Genomic DNA, 21,049 nt, shown 5'->3' with positions numbered 1-21,049 from the left:
TAACCCACGCGGTCGGGAAGATTTTATTGTCCTAAAAGCACTGATATATGTGTCTCAGAACGAAGTCGCTAAATACTTACTCAGCATATTTACTAGGTATTTTTTTAGCTATGCAATAGTTTGAAAAAATTAATGATTGCATTCAAGTATTTATTCCTGACTGCTTGAGATTACGATACCTGAAAAAAATATGATTTAGTAAGAATTTTCTGACTATTTTTCAATAACTGAGGCCTATCTTTGTTGCCATATTAAAATAAAACATTTTTGTAACAAACAGAAACTGTATATTTGCATTTAATAACTGCATACTCTGCAATGCGTTATGAATATAATCTGTATATTAGGGCACTGTGACACATTGATTGTGTGTATAAACATTGTGTTATGCGTTTGATTATTTGTTTCAGAGGTAAAGTAATACACTTACTCAAATTGCGTAAAGAAAAGATAAAAGAAAATAAATGAATTAGATGTTTGCCCTAGAAATCGACAAATCATCGTTAACTAACAAGCATCTTTTATACACCTCAGTTGTATTTACATATCATTTATCCACTGGATGAAATGAGTTAGTGAGCTTCTTAGTATTCTGCTACTTCTTAATGACAGTAACACTATAAATAAAATTCTTCAAATTCCTTCCCATAAAACATGAAGAAGCGAAATGGATTTTAGTGTTTTGTATATTGAAACTTTAATGCGTTGTTCTGCAAAGCAGAATAAACCTAACAAAGTCAAAAGTAAAGAACCGGTATGCTATTTCGAACTTTCCCTGCAGCATTCACTATGGGTTTAAAGGTTGAATTGGTATTATGTTGCACATAATTGTGTTATGCTCTTGCATATAAGTGTTTTAAATGTTAAACTTATTGATTACTTTTTGTGAAATGAACGATTTTGTTTTTTCATATTCAAAATGAACAGTTTTCTTAATATTAAGTAAGGAGCAGATTTTTCTTACAACTTGTGCTATTCTTTTCTGCGTGCACTAGAAATTAAGATTTTCAACGCCTTAGTAGCGTCTTAATGAACGCATGTCAACATCTTAAAACACAGAATGGTAAAAATTGGTGTAGCAGCCTAGGATATATTATTATAAAATTTTACTGCCTTCTAGTTTTCTCACAAAATTGATATAATATTTAATTTTCAGTTTAAAAATTTTATTTATCTAACATCTTAAATAAACGTCTTCCATTTTTTAGTATTTATCGTAGAATAGCCAATTATGCTAAGAAAATTCGCATTCATCTGTATTTGCGTTTTAAAGCAGATTGTAAAATAACAATACACCATCCATAACTGCGGTGTGTTAACAAAAATTTGTATTTAATTCATTAACATGTTACTAATAAATATATGTATTTAATTCATTAAAATATTTATAATAACAATATTTTTTAAAAGAAACTATATTTCATTAATTCTTAGCGAGTATTTTAGTTTAACATCAAATGCCATTTTAATAATGCCAATTTAACTCTAAGCTAACATTTGACTTGTTGTCAGGTTGAATTTAACCTAATGGCCTACTTTAGGCTGTACAATGTCAAGGTGAATTAGCGTCAGCGCAAAACTAAAACGATTACAAACAACAGAATATAGTATCAAAAAGTGTTAGTCGTTCGAGAATTGAATTAAGGTCGTTGCGCTGATTATAATTATTAATTAATGCTTAGAGATCGTAGGTTGTAGATGAAGGCAAATTTTAATTGCTTTAGGCTAAATTTATTAAAATGGACTGTAATAATTTTTTATGTTTTATATATAACAATAAACAAGTTATTCAGCGATAAGGTCCATCAGAGGCTTTTGGCATGCATTGTAAACATAAAGTTTCCAGACGAAATAAGGCATCCTCTCTTCACCAGATCTTAGACTCCACTCACCGATGTTTGAGTAAAGGGATATGGCGACATGAAATTTTTTACCGTTCAGAATTAGGCGGTAATAATGTCTTTGAACCACAGTTACTTAATTTTGAACTTTCTTCATTCTGGACACTTAATTTTGAACACAACAATATATAAGTATGCTTTTGAACCACAATTCTTTTTGACTTACTCAAAATAATGTACAATATAAGTAACAATGTCCAAAACAGTGGGTTTGAACCGTAAATTGTTTTTCTTAAAATAATGTGTAACACAAACAACAATATCTTAAAGTGGTTTTAGACCACAGCTTATTGTTTTACTTATACAGAAGATTTTGAACATTCGAGAGTTTGCGAATTAGTAGATTTGACCAAATGCTGATAAAATTTACAGGTCTAATTAATAAACCAATAAGAACATGGCAATACTATAATTCTTCAATTTTACCTTTCACATGAACCAGCAAAAGCATTCAGTTTTTCCTCAATGAGCAGCACAGCCACAATCACTAAAAAGTGGTAAGCACTTTAAGCAAAAACTTATCTCACTGTAGTCTGTTTCTTTAAAATAGGCACTTCAAGGCTGTTGCCATCTCTCCCATTTATTATCGTAATTCGTGTCTTCACAGCACAGCACTTATTTTCCTTCCCTCACCCTAGACTGCTGTTCGCGTCTTTCTTCATTCACACGCTTTTCTTGAAACGGAACAGACTAAACGGAAACGGAGTGGAGGAAAAAATGTTAGGTGACTCGAATCGTTTGCTTCAACTGTCGATCCTATGGTTACGAAGCAAGGAGGAGACGAAAAATGGTCTTGTATTTTCTATCTTAAGATAACATAACTTTGGTATATGTAAAAGAACATGATAGCAATCAAGGTTTGCATAGAATTGATGCAAATTCTGATACACTTCCAGTCAGGTTCGGAATTTATGTGCATTTCCTTCGCTGTCAGTTATAGCAAAAATCGCGACATTCATTTATTGAACGATAATGACCGTAGCTTCGGTATTATCTCTGTGTTTAGGAATTTCTATATGAAGAAATCGCCGTATTACTCGCGGAACTAATATTTGTATAAAATTTCTTAATTCGATTAATTATTATGAAGGGAGTCAAGGGGGGGAGAAAAAGAGAGCATAAAAATTCAAATATTAACTCTTAGGAAATTGATATAATTGTCCCAACGATGCATAATAAATATTTTATTGTTAATATGTATAATTATAATTTGACGGAAGATTTATACATGTCGACATATAGAACATGATGCTAGTATAACTTTACATAAAATTGATGCAAACCCTGATGCAGTCTTGCTTGGTTGAAAAATTATTTGCATTTCCTCTGCAACCGCCGTACTCTAAGCCGCGGCACTCATGTAGTGTTGAGTTGTAGTAAAACCTGTGTATAAGGCCCTCACATGTGCCTCTGTCGCCTTCTTTATTACAGTGCTCTGTTTTATTTATTGCATTTCCTAAATTTCAAATACAATTAAACAAATACTGCATTACTACACATATAATAACTATACATATATCTATTACTACACAAATAACTATACATATACCTATTATACACATATACCTATACATGCAATACACATTACAATTATCCTTCTCCATTCAATACCTTTATTGGAAAGTCCTGTCACGGTTGTGAAGCGTATACTTCAATTTGGCCGTTGCAACGCTTTAGCACTGTTTGTTCACGTGGCTCCCTGTTTCGCATTGTAGTTCAAACGAGGTTAAAGCATCTTTCGACATTCGAGGCGATGTCGCATTTTAAGCAAAGGGCGTTTGAGCAAACAAGCTCAGAAGTCTTTGATCAAAAACAGATCCCTGTCATGTCATAATTACTTTATTTCCATATTTTTCATTCTGTGTCGCTTGTATTTTCTCTTATGAACACATTTATATGGAGTCAATGTTTTTAGATAATTTAAGCTATTCAAAACGATAGGCGCTCATCTATGATTGATATCAACAGAGAAATTTTCCATTTCTTACAGGACTACTCAAAATGCTGGAGCAAGTGAATATGTTTTAAAAAATATTACTTCGAAGGTGACTAAGTAATGATTTTCAGCATTTCAAATAGAACTTCCGTTCAAATATTTCCCGTAACTCTTTGAACACAGAAGTACTTTTTTCTGTAATATAAAATCATCTTCAAATTCTTCATAGAAATATTCCCTTGAAATTTGTATAGCAGAATAGCTGAATTTTTTTTTTATATATAATAAATATACTATATGCAAAATTAATTATTTTCCCTTAAAAAATCAAAATGTTAAGGATTTATGTTTGTTTTCTACCTTTGCAAAACCGTTATAACTGTATGCTTCCTCGTTTTCAAAATATCATCACTGATAGAAAATAAGTACATTAGCATCGTACATAATAAGAAATAAATTATTTTTGTAGCAATACCATACCGTTGACGACTACCTTTGCAAACAACTTTTGCTTCTAAGATCATAAATGCTGTACCTATCAATATGCATAACTATCGACATTTATAATGCTATTTTCTAAGATATTTATTAGTACTGTTACAAAGTATTTCTCTAGCCTTCTTAGCATGCCTTCGTGGTGTAGTTGTCAGCACACTCGGTGTGTATTCGAGAGGTTCTGCTTCGAGTCCCGGCGAGGGCATTGTTCATTTTTCATCTCTCTTGCTTTCAAAAAGAAAAGGGAAAAACTAATGTCTCTGCATTGTAAGCATGTAGATTCTGCAGCAGAACATCGGATGATCTGAGGGAGTGGCATCATCAGTGACGTCGCAGAGGCAAAGTTATGGACCTTATTTCTTATAAGGTCTATGGGCAAAGTCCCCAGTGTCGTAACAACAGAAGGCGTGATCATCCATGACGTCACAAGTGGAGATGAGTTTTTTCAGACTGCTGTCTAAGATCACGTGTAGAATTTCAGCTGCTTTTACTTTCGGTTTCACATATCAGTTAAGGGTTTTCAAAACTGGCAACTGATATACTTCCAATAGGATTTTTACTGATAGCGCATCTCAGTTTGCGAGAAATGCTCATGGTATCATCTGTTGATGACAAAGAGAGTTATACATTTTGGACTTGAAATTTTTTAAGTGTATCGTTTAAATCATTCAGTGCTCATCTGTAGAAATTATACACGTTACAAGAAAGGAAATATAATAAAATATACTTAATAATTCTTCAGGTATAGATAAAAATTAACCTTTCTACAAAATAAATAATAAATTAATTAATAAAATTTACTACTCGATTGAATTTTAATTTGGCATTTTTATCCTTTCTAGTTTTCTATGAATTTTGAATTTTAACTTATTTCTTAAACTTTCTGTTCACAATAAGAACTAGCCCATAACAATGATAACAACTAGCCCATAATAGTTCATAATATTATCAGGACTTTTAAACTCTGTATAAGGTATTTCTCCCGTCTTCCTAGCGTGCCTTCGTGGTGTAGTGGTTCTGCACGCTGGGCCGGTATTTCAGAGGTCCGTGGTTAGATTCTCGGGGAAGGCGTTTGCTAATTTTTCATCTTGCCTTCTTCCAAAAAAATACCTAATGTCTCTACCCTTGTTTTACCTTAATCTAAACTTCTCCATCAGTAATTTAATTTAAATTCAAAATAAATCAGAATGTATCTTTTATTCGAACAAGATAATGACGAAAGTACTGAAGAAAACAAAGCAATCAAACAGAGAACTCTGCAGTACGTTCTCGAGATAATTATGGACACTGAGTCCGACATTTCAGATAATAATTTCGACTTGGCTATCGGAGACTATCATCTAAAATTTTCCTATTCCCTAGAATCAAGCCAGACAAATCCTCTTGCTACAGCTCTGAATTTGATTGAAGTTCCTTTAATTTACCAAGAGACTGTGGTATCCCACCAAAGCCTTTCATAGTTGCTGAAATAGTTTTATTCATCAAGCAGTGTAAACGTGCTAGAGACGTGTCTTTCATCCTTCAGCTCATGCTTCTTGGCTTAAGAAACTCTTGGCTCGTGTTTCTCGACTAAGAAAATATTGGGTTCTTAAATCAGACAGCCTAAACTCTCTCTTGTATGAAAATGAAATCACCCATTAACAACCAATAGGACTCCAAAGACCTGGCATTCTGTCGAACAGATGCCAAGCGAAATGTAAAAATAAATTTCTTAAAATTAAACTTATTCCTCTAGTGAACAATTGGGGCGTTTAACTTCATTGGTAGAAAAACATTTTGAGTTATTTATTTCTCCAGAGTTCATTACTACTTCGATAGAATGAGTAAAGAATAGCCCTAGAACCACAGATGCTATGATCCTTGGTAATCGTTATCATCGGTCACCATGGATGAATGAACACAAATGTTGCCTGCCCCCAGGAATGCTGCGAAGTAGCACCACCTGTTCATTTTGTAACGAGACAGACACGAAAGTTCCAGAACTGTTGAATACTTTCTTTCTCCTCAGCACTTTTGCGATTTTCTTCTAGTAGCCGACAGGTAACTGAAAAAAACTGCTAAATATAACTTTGCTCTTATTGATGTATAGACTTTCTTGCAAAAGTTCAAAAATCGTACAACAAAAAAAAACAAAGCTGAAAAATATTCTCAAAATGTTTTGCTCTTGGAGAGTCTCCTTCGCCGACATCATAGTATATGGACAAAAATCTCAGCAATCAACTGAAAACATCATATAAATAACCAAAGCCATATAAAAATAGAATCATGGAAGATGATGCAAATCAGCCACCAGAGGGGCGTACAGTTAAAATTATTGTTACAGATGAATCTGCAAATGAAAATGAGCTGGATGAAGAAGGAAAAGAAATTCAGGCAGAAAGTATAGTGAAAACAGATGAAAGTAAAAAAATGAATGAGCGTAAAAATGTTACGTATGAGTCTTTCTATCAGGAAGAGAAAAATCACATTGTTAAACACTGTTAATATACGAAAAGTCTTGAAATCCGTTAGAATTAGAGTTTGATATGGTTTCGCATGTAGATAATCCAGACAAAACTACTGATTCTTACGAAACGTGTTCAGAAAATTATTCACCCTTGAAAAGAAATTCTAATCACAGTTCTTCATAAGGCTGCATCGAGAGAATCTCAGCGCATGAAAATTGGCTTGTGGATTCGCCCTTCCATCAAAGATAATAATCGCCTGTGAAGTTATGCCTTTATTTGGCACCGTTGCTCAGAAGCAGCAAGTGTTTTCACCATTTCACCAAGGGGTTAAGCGCCCAGCTCACTCAATCTTGACCTGATGTCCTTGCGGCAACCAATCAACAAGAGGCTCGTTAATTGGTGTCACTCACTGTTCTGTGCTTTTGCTGCAGCTTGCTCATGGCGATTTTTTTTTGGCATTGAGCGAAAGTGTGACGTAAGCGTCGTAAACCGTAGCTCATTTAACCTTCACCCGACGTCCTTGCCGCAGCCCGTGAGAACCTTGTTAATAAGTGTCACTCGCTGTTCTTTGCTTTCGTGCTATACTCCGTATTTCGGTGTTTTTACTGCGGCTAGCTCGTAGCGACGCCTGTTGGCATTGAATAGAAGTGTGATCCAAATAATTCGTCCCACTGTCTTTGGGAAACAAGGTTTTACCACCACCAGAATCTGAGTCTACTTCGACAGAGTGAAATGCTTTATCACTAGAGGTGGGCAACACCACTCCTTTAATAGACCAGATCGAAACCGTTCGCTCACTAAAGTGAATCAGTTCTTTTTAACGTTTCATCGCGCACTAAAAATGACCTTGATGAATGCGTTCAGGATAGGCGAGGATCAAGAGCAGTCTGCAAAGATGGGGGAAAGCAGAAAGAACTGAACAGAGAATGGGATCGTTGGAATCAACTCAAGTAAACTGCTCACTGCCTAGACTGATTTCTTTCAACTGTACTTTTGAGATTTCCTAAGAAAACCTTTCTTTTCTTTTCTTTTTTTTTTTTTTTTTTTTCTTTTATTATTTTTCTAGAATAATAAAATTTGGAATTAAAAAAGAGCGGAGAGTTAAAATATAATGAAAACTAAACTCTTTTTTTTTTAAAGATTACATTATTTTATCACTATAATTGATATTTTTTTTTTTTTGCTACTACAAAACACAGAGTAAAAATAAATTTTTAGATTGGAGGCAGATCCCAAAGAACAGGAAATTGTCTGCTGACAATACCGGCATTTTCTTTTTTTTTTTTTTTATGTAATTCGACAAAATGATACCAAATAATCGCACACATTTTTCTCTGCAACCTTGAAAAAATGCATTAGATTGAAAAATTTATGTTTATAAATATATACTAATTTTAAAGAAGATCAAAGAGAGATTCACAGCTCTTGATTACAAGACGTTAGTAAAAATAAATAAATAAATAAAAATAAAATTTATTATTTTACTTAGATATTGCATTAATATTGCATAAAAAGGTAATATACATAGTTATACTATGAAACAGTAGTCAAAGAATCGAAACGAAACTCAAAGGAACACTTTAAGGAAGCGAAAAGAGCAAATAATCATGACTCCGCAGGAGCCAGATTTGCGGCTGGAGCAGGAGTGATGAAAAGAGCGAATAATGAAGACTGTCGGAATCAGATCCGCAGCTAGAGCAGGAGCGATGAAAAGGGCGAATAATCACAACTCCGAAGGACACAGATCTGCGACTAGTGTCGGAGCGCTGACAGCTGGGAATCCGAGGAACTAGTTTCTTTGATCTACATACTTTAAACAGATCCTTGCACTACCAGACCAGAAAAAACTCCATCCATTTGCAAACAGGGGTGGTCAGTTTTACTGAGATGCGCCGGTTTATTTAATGTTTTGTTTTTTAAATACTAGATGAAACAACTAAGCCAAAAGCAAACTTATGTGCATGCATACACACATAAAAATAAGTTAGAGACGTTTCCGGTAAGCAATGAAGGAAAGCATGCTAGTGTTTACAGTAAGAGGAATCAAATTTTTTTGACACGCTTCCCAACAACAGCTCTCGGTGTACTGTTCATTTTCGGAGCGCTGATCATTCGTTCAGTAAATTGAATCGGTTGTTTGACTCGGTTCTGAAGCGTATCGTCCATCTCTGTTAACCACCATTACAAAAGTGCTCCTGTTGGGACGTCTTGAATCCCAGTTCTTTCAAATTTCAAGCGTTTGAGTGGCTCTGGCGGACGTTATGTAATTTTATACTAAAATATGAGAATAAGATATAAATCTTATCAAGGCTGACCTCACATTCTTACACATCCCTTGCTGAAGGTATAAACGTATATGCTTGCTAAGATAACGTAATAGGGCCAGGAAATGTTTTCGTTGTTAACAAAAGAAAAATACATTCTGCAACTCCCAGTGAAATTTCCAAACTCGTCAGCAATCGCAGGTCAAAAAGCCATAAGTTCCATGTAGAATACCAATAGCAACAGCCTTTATCCATATTACAAGACAGTATATTCAAATCTTAATTACTTGAATTTATGCAATAAACCAATTTCAAAAAATAATTAGCATATTAAAAAGGATATAAAACGTGGGCACGGTAGTAACTGTATTCAGGATTTTACGTCTGTGAGAAAACAGCAGGGCATAATATTCATTTCAGACTACACCTTTAGCCACTGTTTTACGCATATTGAAGATAATAAAGAACGAATTTTCTCCCTTCTTACCACGTGCTTTCGTTGTGTATTGGAAGTACGTGCCGCTGGCAATCGGAAGATTCGGAGCTCAAATCTCAGCTAAGATATAGCTGAAATTTGTCTTTCCTCCTCTTTCTGTCTTTTCTTTCTTTCCACTGACAGCGAGGCAGCCGATCCAATGTGGCAATTAACATATGAGCCAGATAGCCCCGCTGACAGAATTAACTTGGTCCTCATAGAACACTTTTGTACATATTGTGCTCAAGACGAGTGCTGGGGAAGGTGCAAACAAATGCTGGCTGAGTCGATAGTGCAGTGATGGAAGAAGGGTGCATTGCGGGTGAGGAGAACAAAACACCTAATGACTTTGCAAAATATACTAATAAATAAGAAAAAATCTCATATACCTTCACAAAATGTCTCGCATTCTTCTCGTGTATCAAATATGTTTCTGTTTCCTGCGCAACCATTATAGATGAATTCGTGACATTCTCCAGTAAAACGATTGTAATAAAACTTAATTGTCCGGTTACAGCAGTCTCCAAAATCTACACTCAGTAAACAGTTCCCATGTCGGTCACCTGTTGGCATTAACGTCAAATGTCAAAAATATTATCAATATAATTTCTGCATTTATTTAGAACAAAATGTGATTCACTTAAGAATGGTCTGTCACCAACATCAAATGTGCAAGCTAAAAATTTATTAACATAAAATTCAGATTTTATATAAATATAAGCGAGTACAAATGCACATATAGGAACGGTATAAAAGTGTTTCCTTTTAAGCAACTTCTTCCAAACGAAACCCATCAGTGGCTGAGGTGATAAGGAAATCTGAGCACTGATTTCACGAGGCTTTAAAACGCAGCATTTCAGGAGACAGACCTTTTAGCCTTTTCTAACAGCAGATGAAATGCGAATGTCTCGGGAAAATGTGCTAACGCGTTTAAATTAAAAATGAGCATCCAAAATTTACTTTTCTTGTCGTAAAAGATTTATTAGCATCTGTAATTCTAATGAGTCGACTTTTACGCGAGGCAGGCGCGAGCTAAAATTTTAAGAATTTTAATTTACAGGTACGAATGCTCGCTGTGCATAAAGAAGTTGGCTCAACACAGGAAATCCAATTACAGCACCTGCCCGAAGAGCAGAAGGGAAAGATTAAACTGTGGTAAGAAAGTTTTATAAATTATTTGATTCTAAGCCTGGCTTCTGCCAGCTCTTGAGACGGAAAAAGTCGCCTCTGAGAAAAATAAACCTTATAGTTACGATCAAGTTAAGTAAAAAATTATTGAACAGCACATAAAAGACATACTTGACTAAAAAATTATTATTCAGACAAGCAGTCCTTATGCAAGTCCGGTAGTCTTATGCCGAAAGAAACAACAACCTTTCAAGTTCAGATCCAAAATCATGGCGATTTGCCGTTGACTACCGAAAATTAAATAGTATAACAAATATCCAGTGTATCAACTGCCAATTATAGATGAAATTATTCGAAACATTAAATCTACAAATTACATAACCACACTTGATTTGACATCTGGCTATTTCCAGACTGCAGTAAGGCCCGAAGACGTTAAAAAAACAGCTTTTATTACGAAATCAAGCATGTATGCCTTTTTGAGAATGCCGTTTGGCTAATGTGGAACTAAGATAATGCTCCAGAGAATGATGAGCATAGTTTTAAGACACGTACTAAATAAAAGCACTTTTAGATATCTCGATAATATAATCATTACCATTTAGAAGTATTTTCTTTACTAAATGAAGCTAGCCTGAATGTAAATGTCTCAAAATGCAAATTTGCAGCTAAAGAGCTTAGTTATTTTGGATACAAAATTTCGAAAAATGGCACAGAGACAGAAGATTCTAAATTTATAGCAATCAAAAACTATCTGCCTCCCAACACAGAGAGAAGATTGTCATCATTTTTGAACATGTGCTCCTATTACCGTTCATTTATAAAAGACTTTGCAAATATAGTTGAACCTTTGCTGGTTCTAAAAAGAAAAAAAAAAGTTTCACGTGGACGTCAGAAGCAAATATGAGGTTTAAGCATCCGAAGCAGGCATTAAAACCTCCCGTGTTAAAATTCCCGAAAGGGGACAAAAATTTAGAAATTGCTGCAGATGCGTCAGACTATGCAAAATTGGTCTTTCGCGAAACGGGCAGCCAATTGCTTATTTTAGAAAAACGTTGAATCCAACTCAGCGAAGCTACACAGTAATTGAACGGGAAAATCTTGCCATACTTTTGGCTGCACAAAAATTCCCAGTGTACTTCGGGATTGCCCCAGTGGCAGTTTATTCGGACCATACTGTCATTGGTCGTTTGTATTCTAGTAAAAATTTTTCGCCGCGGCTTATAATATGGACTTTAAAGTTACAAGAATATAACCTTATTATTAAACACAGCTAGGGAAGGAGAATGTCGTAGCTGATGCACGTTCTAGGATCACAATAGTTGAAGAGAAGAACGCCGCCATGGAGTGTGCCATGTTAGCTTCAAAAATAATTGAGTCCCGAGACACTATTATTATAGAATTGAAAGCAGACCACGAATTCAAAAACAACTATGCATACCTTAAAGATCCCGAAAATTCTGAACGTGCTCTTAGTTCTATTAACGCAACTAAGAGTAGTGCATTATGAAATTGCTGATGAATTGTTATTTTATACGAAAGTGACTAACAAAAATCAGGAAATTCATCCGTTATCCCACCTAGTTTACTTTTTAGTATTTTAAACGAATTGCATGATTCGCCTATCAGACCACCTGAGAATCAGAAAAACAGTCCAAAGAGTACGCGAAGCGGTTTATATTCCGCAGTTACAGAAGTCGTTGCGGTGTATGTCAGGTCGAGCCATTTATGCCAAGTAATTAACGATATAATTTTCCAAGTAGCACACGACGTTGCAAACTGGTCCGAGAGGCTGCAAAGTGGTCGCAACTAAGAACATGTGGTAACTTTTACGACGTCTTTACAATGTTGCGAAGACGCAAAATATTTGCCGTTGCATCTTGGCAATGTGCCGACGTTGCTGAAACGTCATGATATGACCGCTTTTGGACGTGGTCGTTTAAGCATTTTTTTAGTTCATCAGCATTATTTTTAGAATGAAAAGAGACTAAATCTGCCCTTTCAAAAATCTGAAGTCCGCATAAGATTTACTTTGCAATGTTTCATTACTTTATTTCATCTAAATATATTAATCTAAGGTAGATTCATCTAATGAAATGTAATTGTAATAAAAATACTTTTGATTTATTCAATTTAATTAGTACTAAAAATACATGCTAAATAATTGTTTAAAATTATGTTAAATACTTAAAATATTTTTTTAAATATTATAGCAAAATATTTAAAAATGAAACTAATCTATAAAGTAAGTTATTAAGTTATGCGTTTTATGTACTTTAAAAAAATCATATTTCCGAAATGAATGCAAATCACATGTTAGCAATTATTTCACAAAGGAAATATGACTTTATTTCTTATTTTTGAACTAAGGACGAATTCGCGGCTGTCCAATATATATGGCGGAAGGAGAAGCAGACCTATACATTATGTACTGGATGCTTATATAAACGAACATCTCGAGATTTGCGCGCTTTGGCTAGCTGCCAAATTCGAACAACTGCGCAATTAAATCAAATTCTAGCAGTTCTTTCAAGTAATTTTTTAAAGATGGCATCTGTAAGGCGTTTGAAAAGACTTACTTCATGTTTGAAATTGAATCAAGAAATGACTGATATAAAGATATTAAATGTAATGCTTATATTAAAAGTAAATGTAATGCACTGTCAATCAAAGAATGCATTGTGAATCTTCTCATTGTTCTGTATCTACTTGTTTCAACTGCCTTCAGCGAGTGAAATTATCGTGAGAATGCTGAATTAGTGCTTATTTTGTGTGTGAATGTCTGCTCTACAAGAAATGCCACAATGCTAATCGTGAATCTAGTGTTCGTGAAATAGTGTCTCTGTGGTCTATAGTGGTCTGTGGAATATCGTGTTCGTGAAATATTGTTTCAGTGATTCGTGAAGTAGTATCTCTGTGGCTCGTGAAGTAGTATCTCTGTGGCTCGTGAAATAGTGTCTCTGAGGAAATAGTGTCTGTCTCCAATCACTGTGGCTCCAGCGGTGCAATATTTGGATAAACTTTACTAGCTTGCTTTGTGCTTTGGTTATAACGTCTTGTTGGCTTTCAAAATTAATTCATATAAAACCAAAAATAACATACAACGGTAAGCCACTTGCAATCAATACAGAAGAAACAACAATTCAATCTGTTATGGCATGTTCATTATTTTCCAAATACAAAAAAAAAATATTTGACTGGTACCAGTATTTAATATGACTGCTGAAGATGGATTAGATATATGTATAATATAAGCAATTAATTAAATATTAAAATTAATAATAATGCACATTCTATAGTATATTGTTGTTTGTACAGTATGTAGAAAAGTTTAATGATTTTAAACAGTGTATGAAAGGTATGATCGAAAAACCAGTGTTAAGGAAACATTAGCATTTCTATTAAATATTGTAATCTATAATTATGTGATATTTAATTGTGTAATATTAAAAAACACTTAATTCCAAACACTGTGTAATTCGCGTTTTTTTTAAATATTGCCGTTATGTATGTTTATTAGATTATCGCAATAAATGAATGTTGGACTGTTTATTGATTCTCAGGTGGCCTGATAGGCGAATCATGCAATTCGTTTAAAATACTAAAACGTAAACTAGGTGGGATAACAGGTAAATTTCCTGATTTTCGTTTTATTTTTTTTTATAAAATCTAAGCATATTCCATTTTCTTCGCTTACTTTTTATGTGCTTGTAATAACAAAGAAATTCATAATAAATAGAAACAAAAAAGTTTCATCCTGTGCTCTTTAACGAAGAGCTTACTTTAACGTACTTAGCTTACTATCATATACTATATTATTTAAATTAGTTCTGTACAGTAACAAAAGGAAAATTATTCATTATAAAAAGTGCATGAAATAATCATTGTAATTCACCACTATTCTAAAATGTAAAAACTAAGCATAAGCAAATACATTAACATATGATCGAAAGAAATGGTGTTAAGAAACATCAGTATTACTAGTAAATACTGCAATCCATAATTATTGCTCTTTTAATTGCTTACTATTTAAAAAAAATATTTTTTTTATTAATTGGAAATTTTAGTTCTGTTACCTTCCTTCTGCTATTTATACTTTCAAACACTACTAGTTAATATTTTTTCTTAAATAGTGCTGTCATGTATGTTGTTTGTTAGGTTATTATTTCATTTTAGATTTGAATATGGGAAGTTATTAGATTTATATTTTTGAACACATTTATTAACTATTTTATATTGTCTTTCATTTGCATATCTTGGAGATATAGAAGTTAATGGTTATATTTTTTACTGTTAAACGCGAATAAATTTATATATGAGTTCAGGTAAAATACTGATTATGTTACCTTAAGAGCCGCTTCCTAATTTATCATGATATGGGCAATTTTCAATGTCTCTGAGATTTAACAGAAATAAATGTGATAATGCTGTTATCAGAAACTTTTTTTTTACACACATATATATCTTTACTTTTATTTATGTATTATTGAGTTTTATTTACTTAAAACCTACTATTAATGTTATATATTTATAATAACCACTTTCATAATTACTCTCATTTAAGGAAAAAAAAATCTGATGTGTACACCACATGACTTCCTTGTACGGAATATTAAATTATACGCATTTTTTCTTGCATATTGTTTAAACGTATTGAAACGAATTAAATCTACTTCGCCGAGAGCGCAAAAACCACAGTAGAATAAACGCATTCTTTAAAATTCCTTCTATTTGTTTATCATAGCGACATTCTGGCGCTAGGTTCACATAACAGTATTATATTTCATTCATATTATAACTCAGAATGCACAAAATTTATACCATTTAAAGAATTATCTAATTGTTGCCACATGTTCTATTCAAATACTATAATAAAGCTAGAACGCTGTATAAAAGAAATTAAGCAAACAAAACAAAAAAGAACAGTTTTTCACAGACGATTGAGTGTTTCTCATTCAATTAATTCAGTTCTCATTTCGCGACAAAGCAAAAATACATAAAAACTCAAAATATCTGTATTAAAAATTACGAAGTAAATCTTAAACACTTATTTCCTCGAAAAAATTCCAGAAAGTTTTAAGCATGATTTAATTCACAATAATAAATGAAGGCGTTATCTTTGTTGTTGCGAAGCTAAGTTTCTCTAGATTGGCAACAAATCCGCTATCCTGCTGTTTCAAATGTAAACAAGAGCAATGGCCGCCATCAAGAAAATTATTAGGCTTAGAGGCACTTAAACAATTTTAAAATTGTCGATAATTCTAAAAATACTGCATACAGATTTACTAAAGGCATAAAAACCTTAACCGGAAGATAAGAACAACATAATTCAATCATTTTTAAAGAAAAAAATGTACAATTTACAAACATATAAGAGTAAAGAAACTGAGTTCACTGAGCCGGGTAACAGAGTGGACATACATATAAATATATGTATATACGTTTGGTGCGGCCGATTGCAACTAAAATACGAGGTGCACATCTACATGTTATAGCAGTCCTATATACAAAATTTCAACGTTCTGAGACTACTCGTTTTTGAGTTATGCGAAATGCGTACGTACGTACATACGTTCTTACAGACGGCACGAAAAATTCTCTTCAGAATTCATTTTCAAGCAGTTTTATAATTTTTTTGAAGGAAAAGAGTATTTTATTCTGTCCTTACGTACGATATCACGCAAAAACATCGTTAAATTGCATTCGATAGCGGTCAAAATGGATATTTTCGTTGAAATATGCTGCCTGAAACTTTTCGCAATTACAATACTTCCTTTTTACTTCGTACAAGGAAGTAAAAAAGGATGAAATCTTAAATAATCGTAACTTAGAATTCGAAGTTATTTAAAAAATATAGTTTAAAGTACTGAAAATAATTAAGGCTATTATTAATTATGCATATTTAGTCTAAAGAGAAGTTTAAAAACTATAGTTTAGAGTACTGAAAATAGTTAAGGATATTACTAATTATGCATATTTAGTCTAAAGAGAAAATATTGTATTATCTTGTGGTTTTCAGGACGTGATAAAGTATTTAAACTTTAGAAAAATACAAGCAATACAAAATTTTAAAAAAGAAGAAAAATATATTATTTATAAAGCTTATTTTTCTACATAAATCAATATGTAACACAAGGACATAATAACGACATTTTCACAACTGTTGCAAAAAGGTGGAATTTTAAGAGCATTTAGGCGTCGTTAAGACGTCATGATACGATGCTTTCACAGCAAAAGTACCACCTGCGAAAGACGCAATAACGACGTGTATGCGACAAAAACCTCATCTGCAAACCGAAGTCAAGTAATAAAGACGTCTTTGCAACGGTTGCAAAACAGTGAATGTTCGTGGCCATCTGGGCGTCTTAAAGACGACATATTGCAACGTTTTTGCAACGACATCCGCGACGAGTTTGCAACGTCATTACGAAGTTGCTGTGCTACTTGGGTTATAACCCGGACGGTTACCTAAACAGTATTAAAACTATTTTTCCTAATCAGTTAATAGGATCGATTTGTTGGATCCTTACTCCCGAAGTCAAGTAAATAAAAACAAATATCTTTTGGTTACTGTAGATCACTTCTCTAAATGGGTAGAGATAATTGCCTTCAAACAAGCCACCCCAAAAATTGTGTCAGACGCATTTTTAAATAAATATATATAAAAGTACGGGGCCCCACTAAAGCTAATTTCCAATAATGGTTGACAATTTGTAAGCCAACTCTTTGAAAATATATGCGCAGAGCTTGGCGTACGCCATTTAAAAAAGTTTCCATAACGCCCTCAATCAAGTATAGCGGAACGAGTGAACAAAAACGTGAAAATTATTAAGGGGTACGTAAAGAATTATCATGATCTCGAGGATAGCTGCGTCAACGAAAAAGCTTTTTCGCTGAGAGCGGCTAAGCACGACACTACGAAAAAGATTCCCGTGGAGTTATTTTTGCGGAGGAAAATTTAACTCCCTTAGATAAACTATTTTTTGTTCAGCAAAGAGAGGCAGAGTTGAAAATGAAAGATATAAAGAAAATAATTGAAGAGGTAATTAAATGTTCGGATAAAGCCAGGGAGAAGCAGAAACTTGATTATGATAAAAACAGACGGCAGGCGGAATATACAAAAGTCAGAAAAGTTTTGAAGAGAAAGCGTCTAAAAGTTCTGAAGAGAAAGCCTTCTTTATCTTCCGCTCCTGTGAATAGAGGGGAAAAATTTGAGGCTAAGTTCGAAGGCCCGTCCGTCATAGAAAGAATAAACTATGCTACCTTACACTTAAAGGACAATAATAGATAACAGTCGGTGGCTAACATTATACCATATTAGCCATATTATGAGATATACGATTTTCATGTATTGAAAGATCATTTTCCAGAACTGGGAACACAGTTAAGAATTAGCAATACTGAAACTTCGGAAAGAATCGTTGTAGAAGAGAAAAGAACTGAAAATTCTACCCGAGCTGAAGGCCAAAAAAAAATCAAAGGGACATGAAAGAACAGAAATTTCCTGGTCCACCAGGAAAAAAAATGTTCCATCGACGCTTATTAGAAGGCCAGCGAAACGTGTTCTAGGCATATTCACAAAGCCTACAGACCATTTCTCCTATGATGTGCTCTCATTGGATGAAACATCTGCTTGGCGGTTATATTTGAAATGGCGAGTTATCGCCCTGTAGGCGTGGTAATTAACGCCAAACAAACTTTATGGGCTTTCAAGTAAAGCGAGGAAAAACAGCGTTTATTTCATTCGATATTTTTTAATTTTATGAATGAAAGTTAAGGAGAATTGTGTGGAATATATTTTAAATAACCTACTGATCTTATTAATAGTTTTCTTGTATTTGAATTTAAACTATTAAAAGTACGATAATTGTTTTGCAAGAAAAAGTATTTACATGGAAATGGCATATGTACTTTTTCGTAATTTCTGTTAAAAAGAGTTTATTGTGCATTTCCATAGCTCATTAATTTAAACAAATAAAGGAATATTAAAAAATTAACCAAGGGAAAACATTCTGTAAATATTTAAGGGCGTCGGATACCTATTCTTTTTACCTAAATTATGAGTAAGTATAATTGAAATTATGCGTTATTTCTATTAAAACGCTTTTCGGGATCTTGGATCGTAATCTTGCTACTGGTACCTACTAAAAAGAGTACAAACCAGTAAATAAAAATAAGGAAAATTAGCATTAACAAAAATGGAGAAAATAAAGGTGTTAAATTTTTAACACCGCACCCGAAGGCGAAAAGACAAATAACGACAAAGTCATTCAATAAGGTTAGGATAAAAATAAAACCGTGCAGGGCAGAGTTTGTAAAAGTCACTAAAGGGAATAGAACCGGAGATCTAAAGATCCAAGAGCTTTTCCATACTTATTACCGCTGAGCTGCGGTTTCTCCGCTAGCTTTCGCACACTTTTCGGTACATCACGCTCATATGAAAATAGTAAAGGCGATGAAGCAAAAGTCGCCAAGCACAAGATTCTATAACCCTACGTTTTCTGTTTCAACCAATCAGAGCAAACAGTAGAAGTAACGGTCTGTAGGCTTTGTGAATATGCGTGTTCCAGGCGCCCAGAGGTAAAAATTCCCATCGACGGTCACCGGAAGGCGAGCGAAGCGTGTTCCATCGAAACATATTCTAGACCCAGGGCTTCATCGACGGTTAGCGGAAAACCAGCGGAAACCGTGCCAATAGAGGTCAACCAAGGTCCCTCATGAAGAAATCTCACGCTAAAACGCCCAACGAAAATCACTTCTACCCCGCAGCTCAGAAAAGTGAAGTTCCTTTTCAAGAGCCAGACACAGACAAGAGGACCAGTTCTCACCCTGTGAAGCGGAGACCAGACTTTCAAAACCCACAACTCAGAAGGAAAGAAGGTCTTCATCTGCGAAATTACCAATATTTTTAATGCTTCCTTAACAAACTGTTACTTCCCTACAGCATGGAAAATTGTTTAGTCATAATGATGCCTAAACTAGGCAAAAACCATATTCGTCCTATTAGTGTGCTTCCTGTACTTAGTAAGCTGTACGAAAGGATTATTATATCAAGAATGCAACATCATCTTTCTTCTCTCCTTCCAGAGCAATTCGGATTCCGAAAACATCTATCTACCACTAAACAACTGTTTCGTGTCACAGAATTCGCGCTGGATCTGCACTGTATAATAGATTAAATGTAGCTATCCTCATATTAGACTTGGCGAAAGCCTTTTCCCGGGTCTGGCATGAGGAGCTCATTGCTAAATTGATGAATTACTGTCTTGAGCATGAACTTCTAATCCTGTACTCGTAACCTTCAAAGTCTACGTAAAGGATACATACTCCACTGAAAGAACGATTAGTAGAGGTATTTCACAGGGTAGTGTCCTAGGACGCATAATGTACTTGTTTTATGTTGCAGACTTACCGAAAATTGAAAATTCAAGCTCTATTCTAGCCTTTTATGCAGACGACTCAGCTCTAGCAGTTAAGTCTGCAAACATTAATCATGCAATCAAGACCCTCAAAAATTCATTCCTCGAATTGAAGATTGGTGTTCAAAATGGAAAATTAAAATTAATACCGGAAACTCGGAGCTTCTCCAAATCAAAAGCAGGAAAAAAGAACATTCCTATCACAAAAAATCTGCTCCCATTTGACGAAATTGGTAGCAGTTGTGCAGCATGCCAAGTATCTAGGAATAATTCTTAACAACAGACTTACCTGGACCCATCATATTACTCACTACAGAAACTAATCCATTGGAGTCATAAATTGTTTATACCCAGTTCTTGAGAAATATTCCAACCTTGATTTGGCCAAAAAACTACTAATATAACCTCATTGCAATCCGCTATATACTTACATACACATTTGCAGCTTAGACAGCAGCTAAAACTTCTGATACACAGAAACTCCAGATTGTGCAGAATAAATTCCTGCGCCTCGCAACGAATGCATATTATTATGTTAAAAATACTGTATTATATGGTGATTTCAAGATTGATCCAATAGCTAAATATCTTCAAAAAGCAGATGAGAAATTTTTTCAGAGTGCCTATAATTACGATTTCATGAACAATTTTCGGATATTTAACTACGAAATCCTCAAGGTTTGGTTTGGTTGGTTTGGTTTATTTAATTATGGCAATGCACACTAGGGCTATCTGCCTTCGTGGAGGACTTTCTAAGGGAAACTGGCTCGTATACACGTTACACATGGGGAAAACCACGAAAACGCCCATGCAGCCAGCCCGTTCGCGGGATTCGAATCTCAGGTCGAACTACCAGTGTTCAGCGACTTTACCTTTCGGTGGGCCCCGAAATCCTCAAGGAAGACAGGTATTTGAGGCCCTACGCTGCTTTTCTCTTGCTGAAAACCAGAATCATCCCACCTAGCAATATTATTTAGCAAATGT

At 34.2% G+C, this 21,049-nt stretch overlaps 1 protein-coding gene across 2 annotated transcripts in view; it reads right to left on the bottom strand.

Annotated features, from left to right (window-relative positions):
* Positions 1-3,068: 3,068 nt before the first annotated feature.
* LOC118184052 (BPTI/Kunitz domain-containing protein-like) overlaps positions 3,069-21,049 on the bottom strand; it is a 46,851-nt gene continuing 28,870 nt past the window's right edge. For both annotated transcript variants that reach the window (XM_035353689.2, XM_035353688.2), the window contains 2 exons: positions 9,908-10,081; positions 3,069-3,357 (listed from right to left, as the gene is read on the bottom strand). In XM_035353689.2, coding sequence (XP_035209580.1) covers positions 3,164-3,357; positions 9,908-10,081 — 368 coding nt within the window. In that variant the 3' untranslated portion in view covers positions 3,069-3,163. The remainder of the gene's footprint in view (positions 3,358-9,907; positions 10,082-21,049) is intronic.

Source organism: Stegodyphus dumicola, chromosome 8 (assembly GCF_044657685.1).
Source record: "Stegodyphus dumicola isolate Sdum_Otavi_A_Nest chromosome 8, ASM4465768v1".
NCBI lineage: Eukaryota > Metazoa > Arthropoda > Arachnida > Araneae > Eresidae > Stegodyphus > Stegodyphus dumicola.
This window is presented reverse-complemented; position numbering and strand designations above follow the sequence as displayed.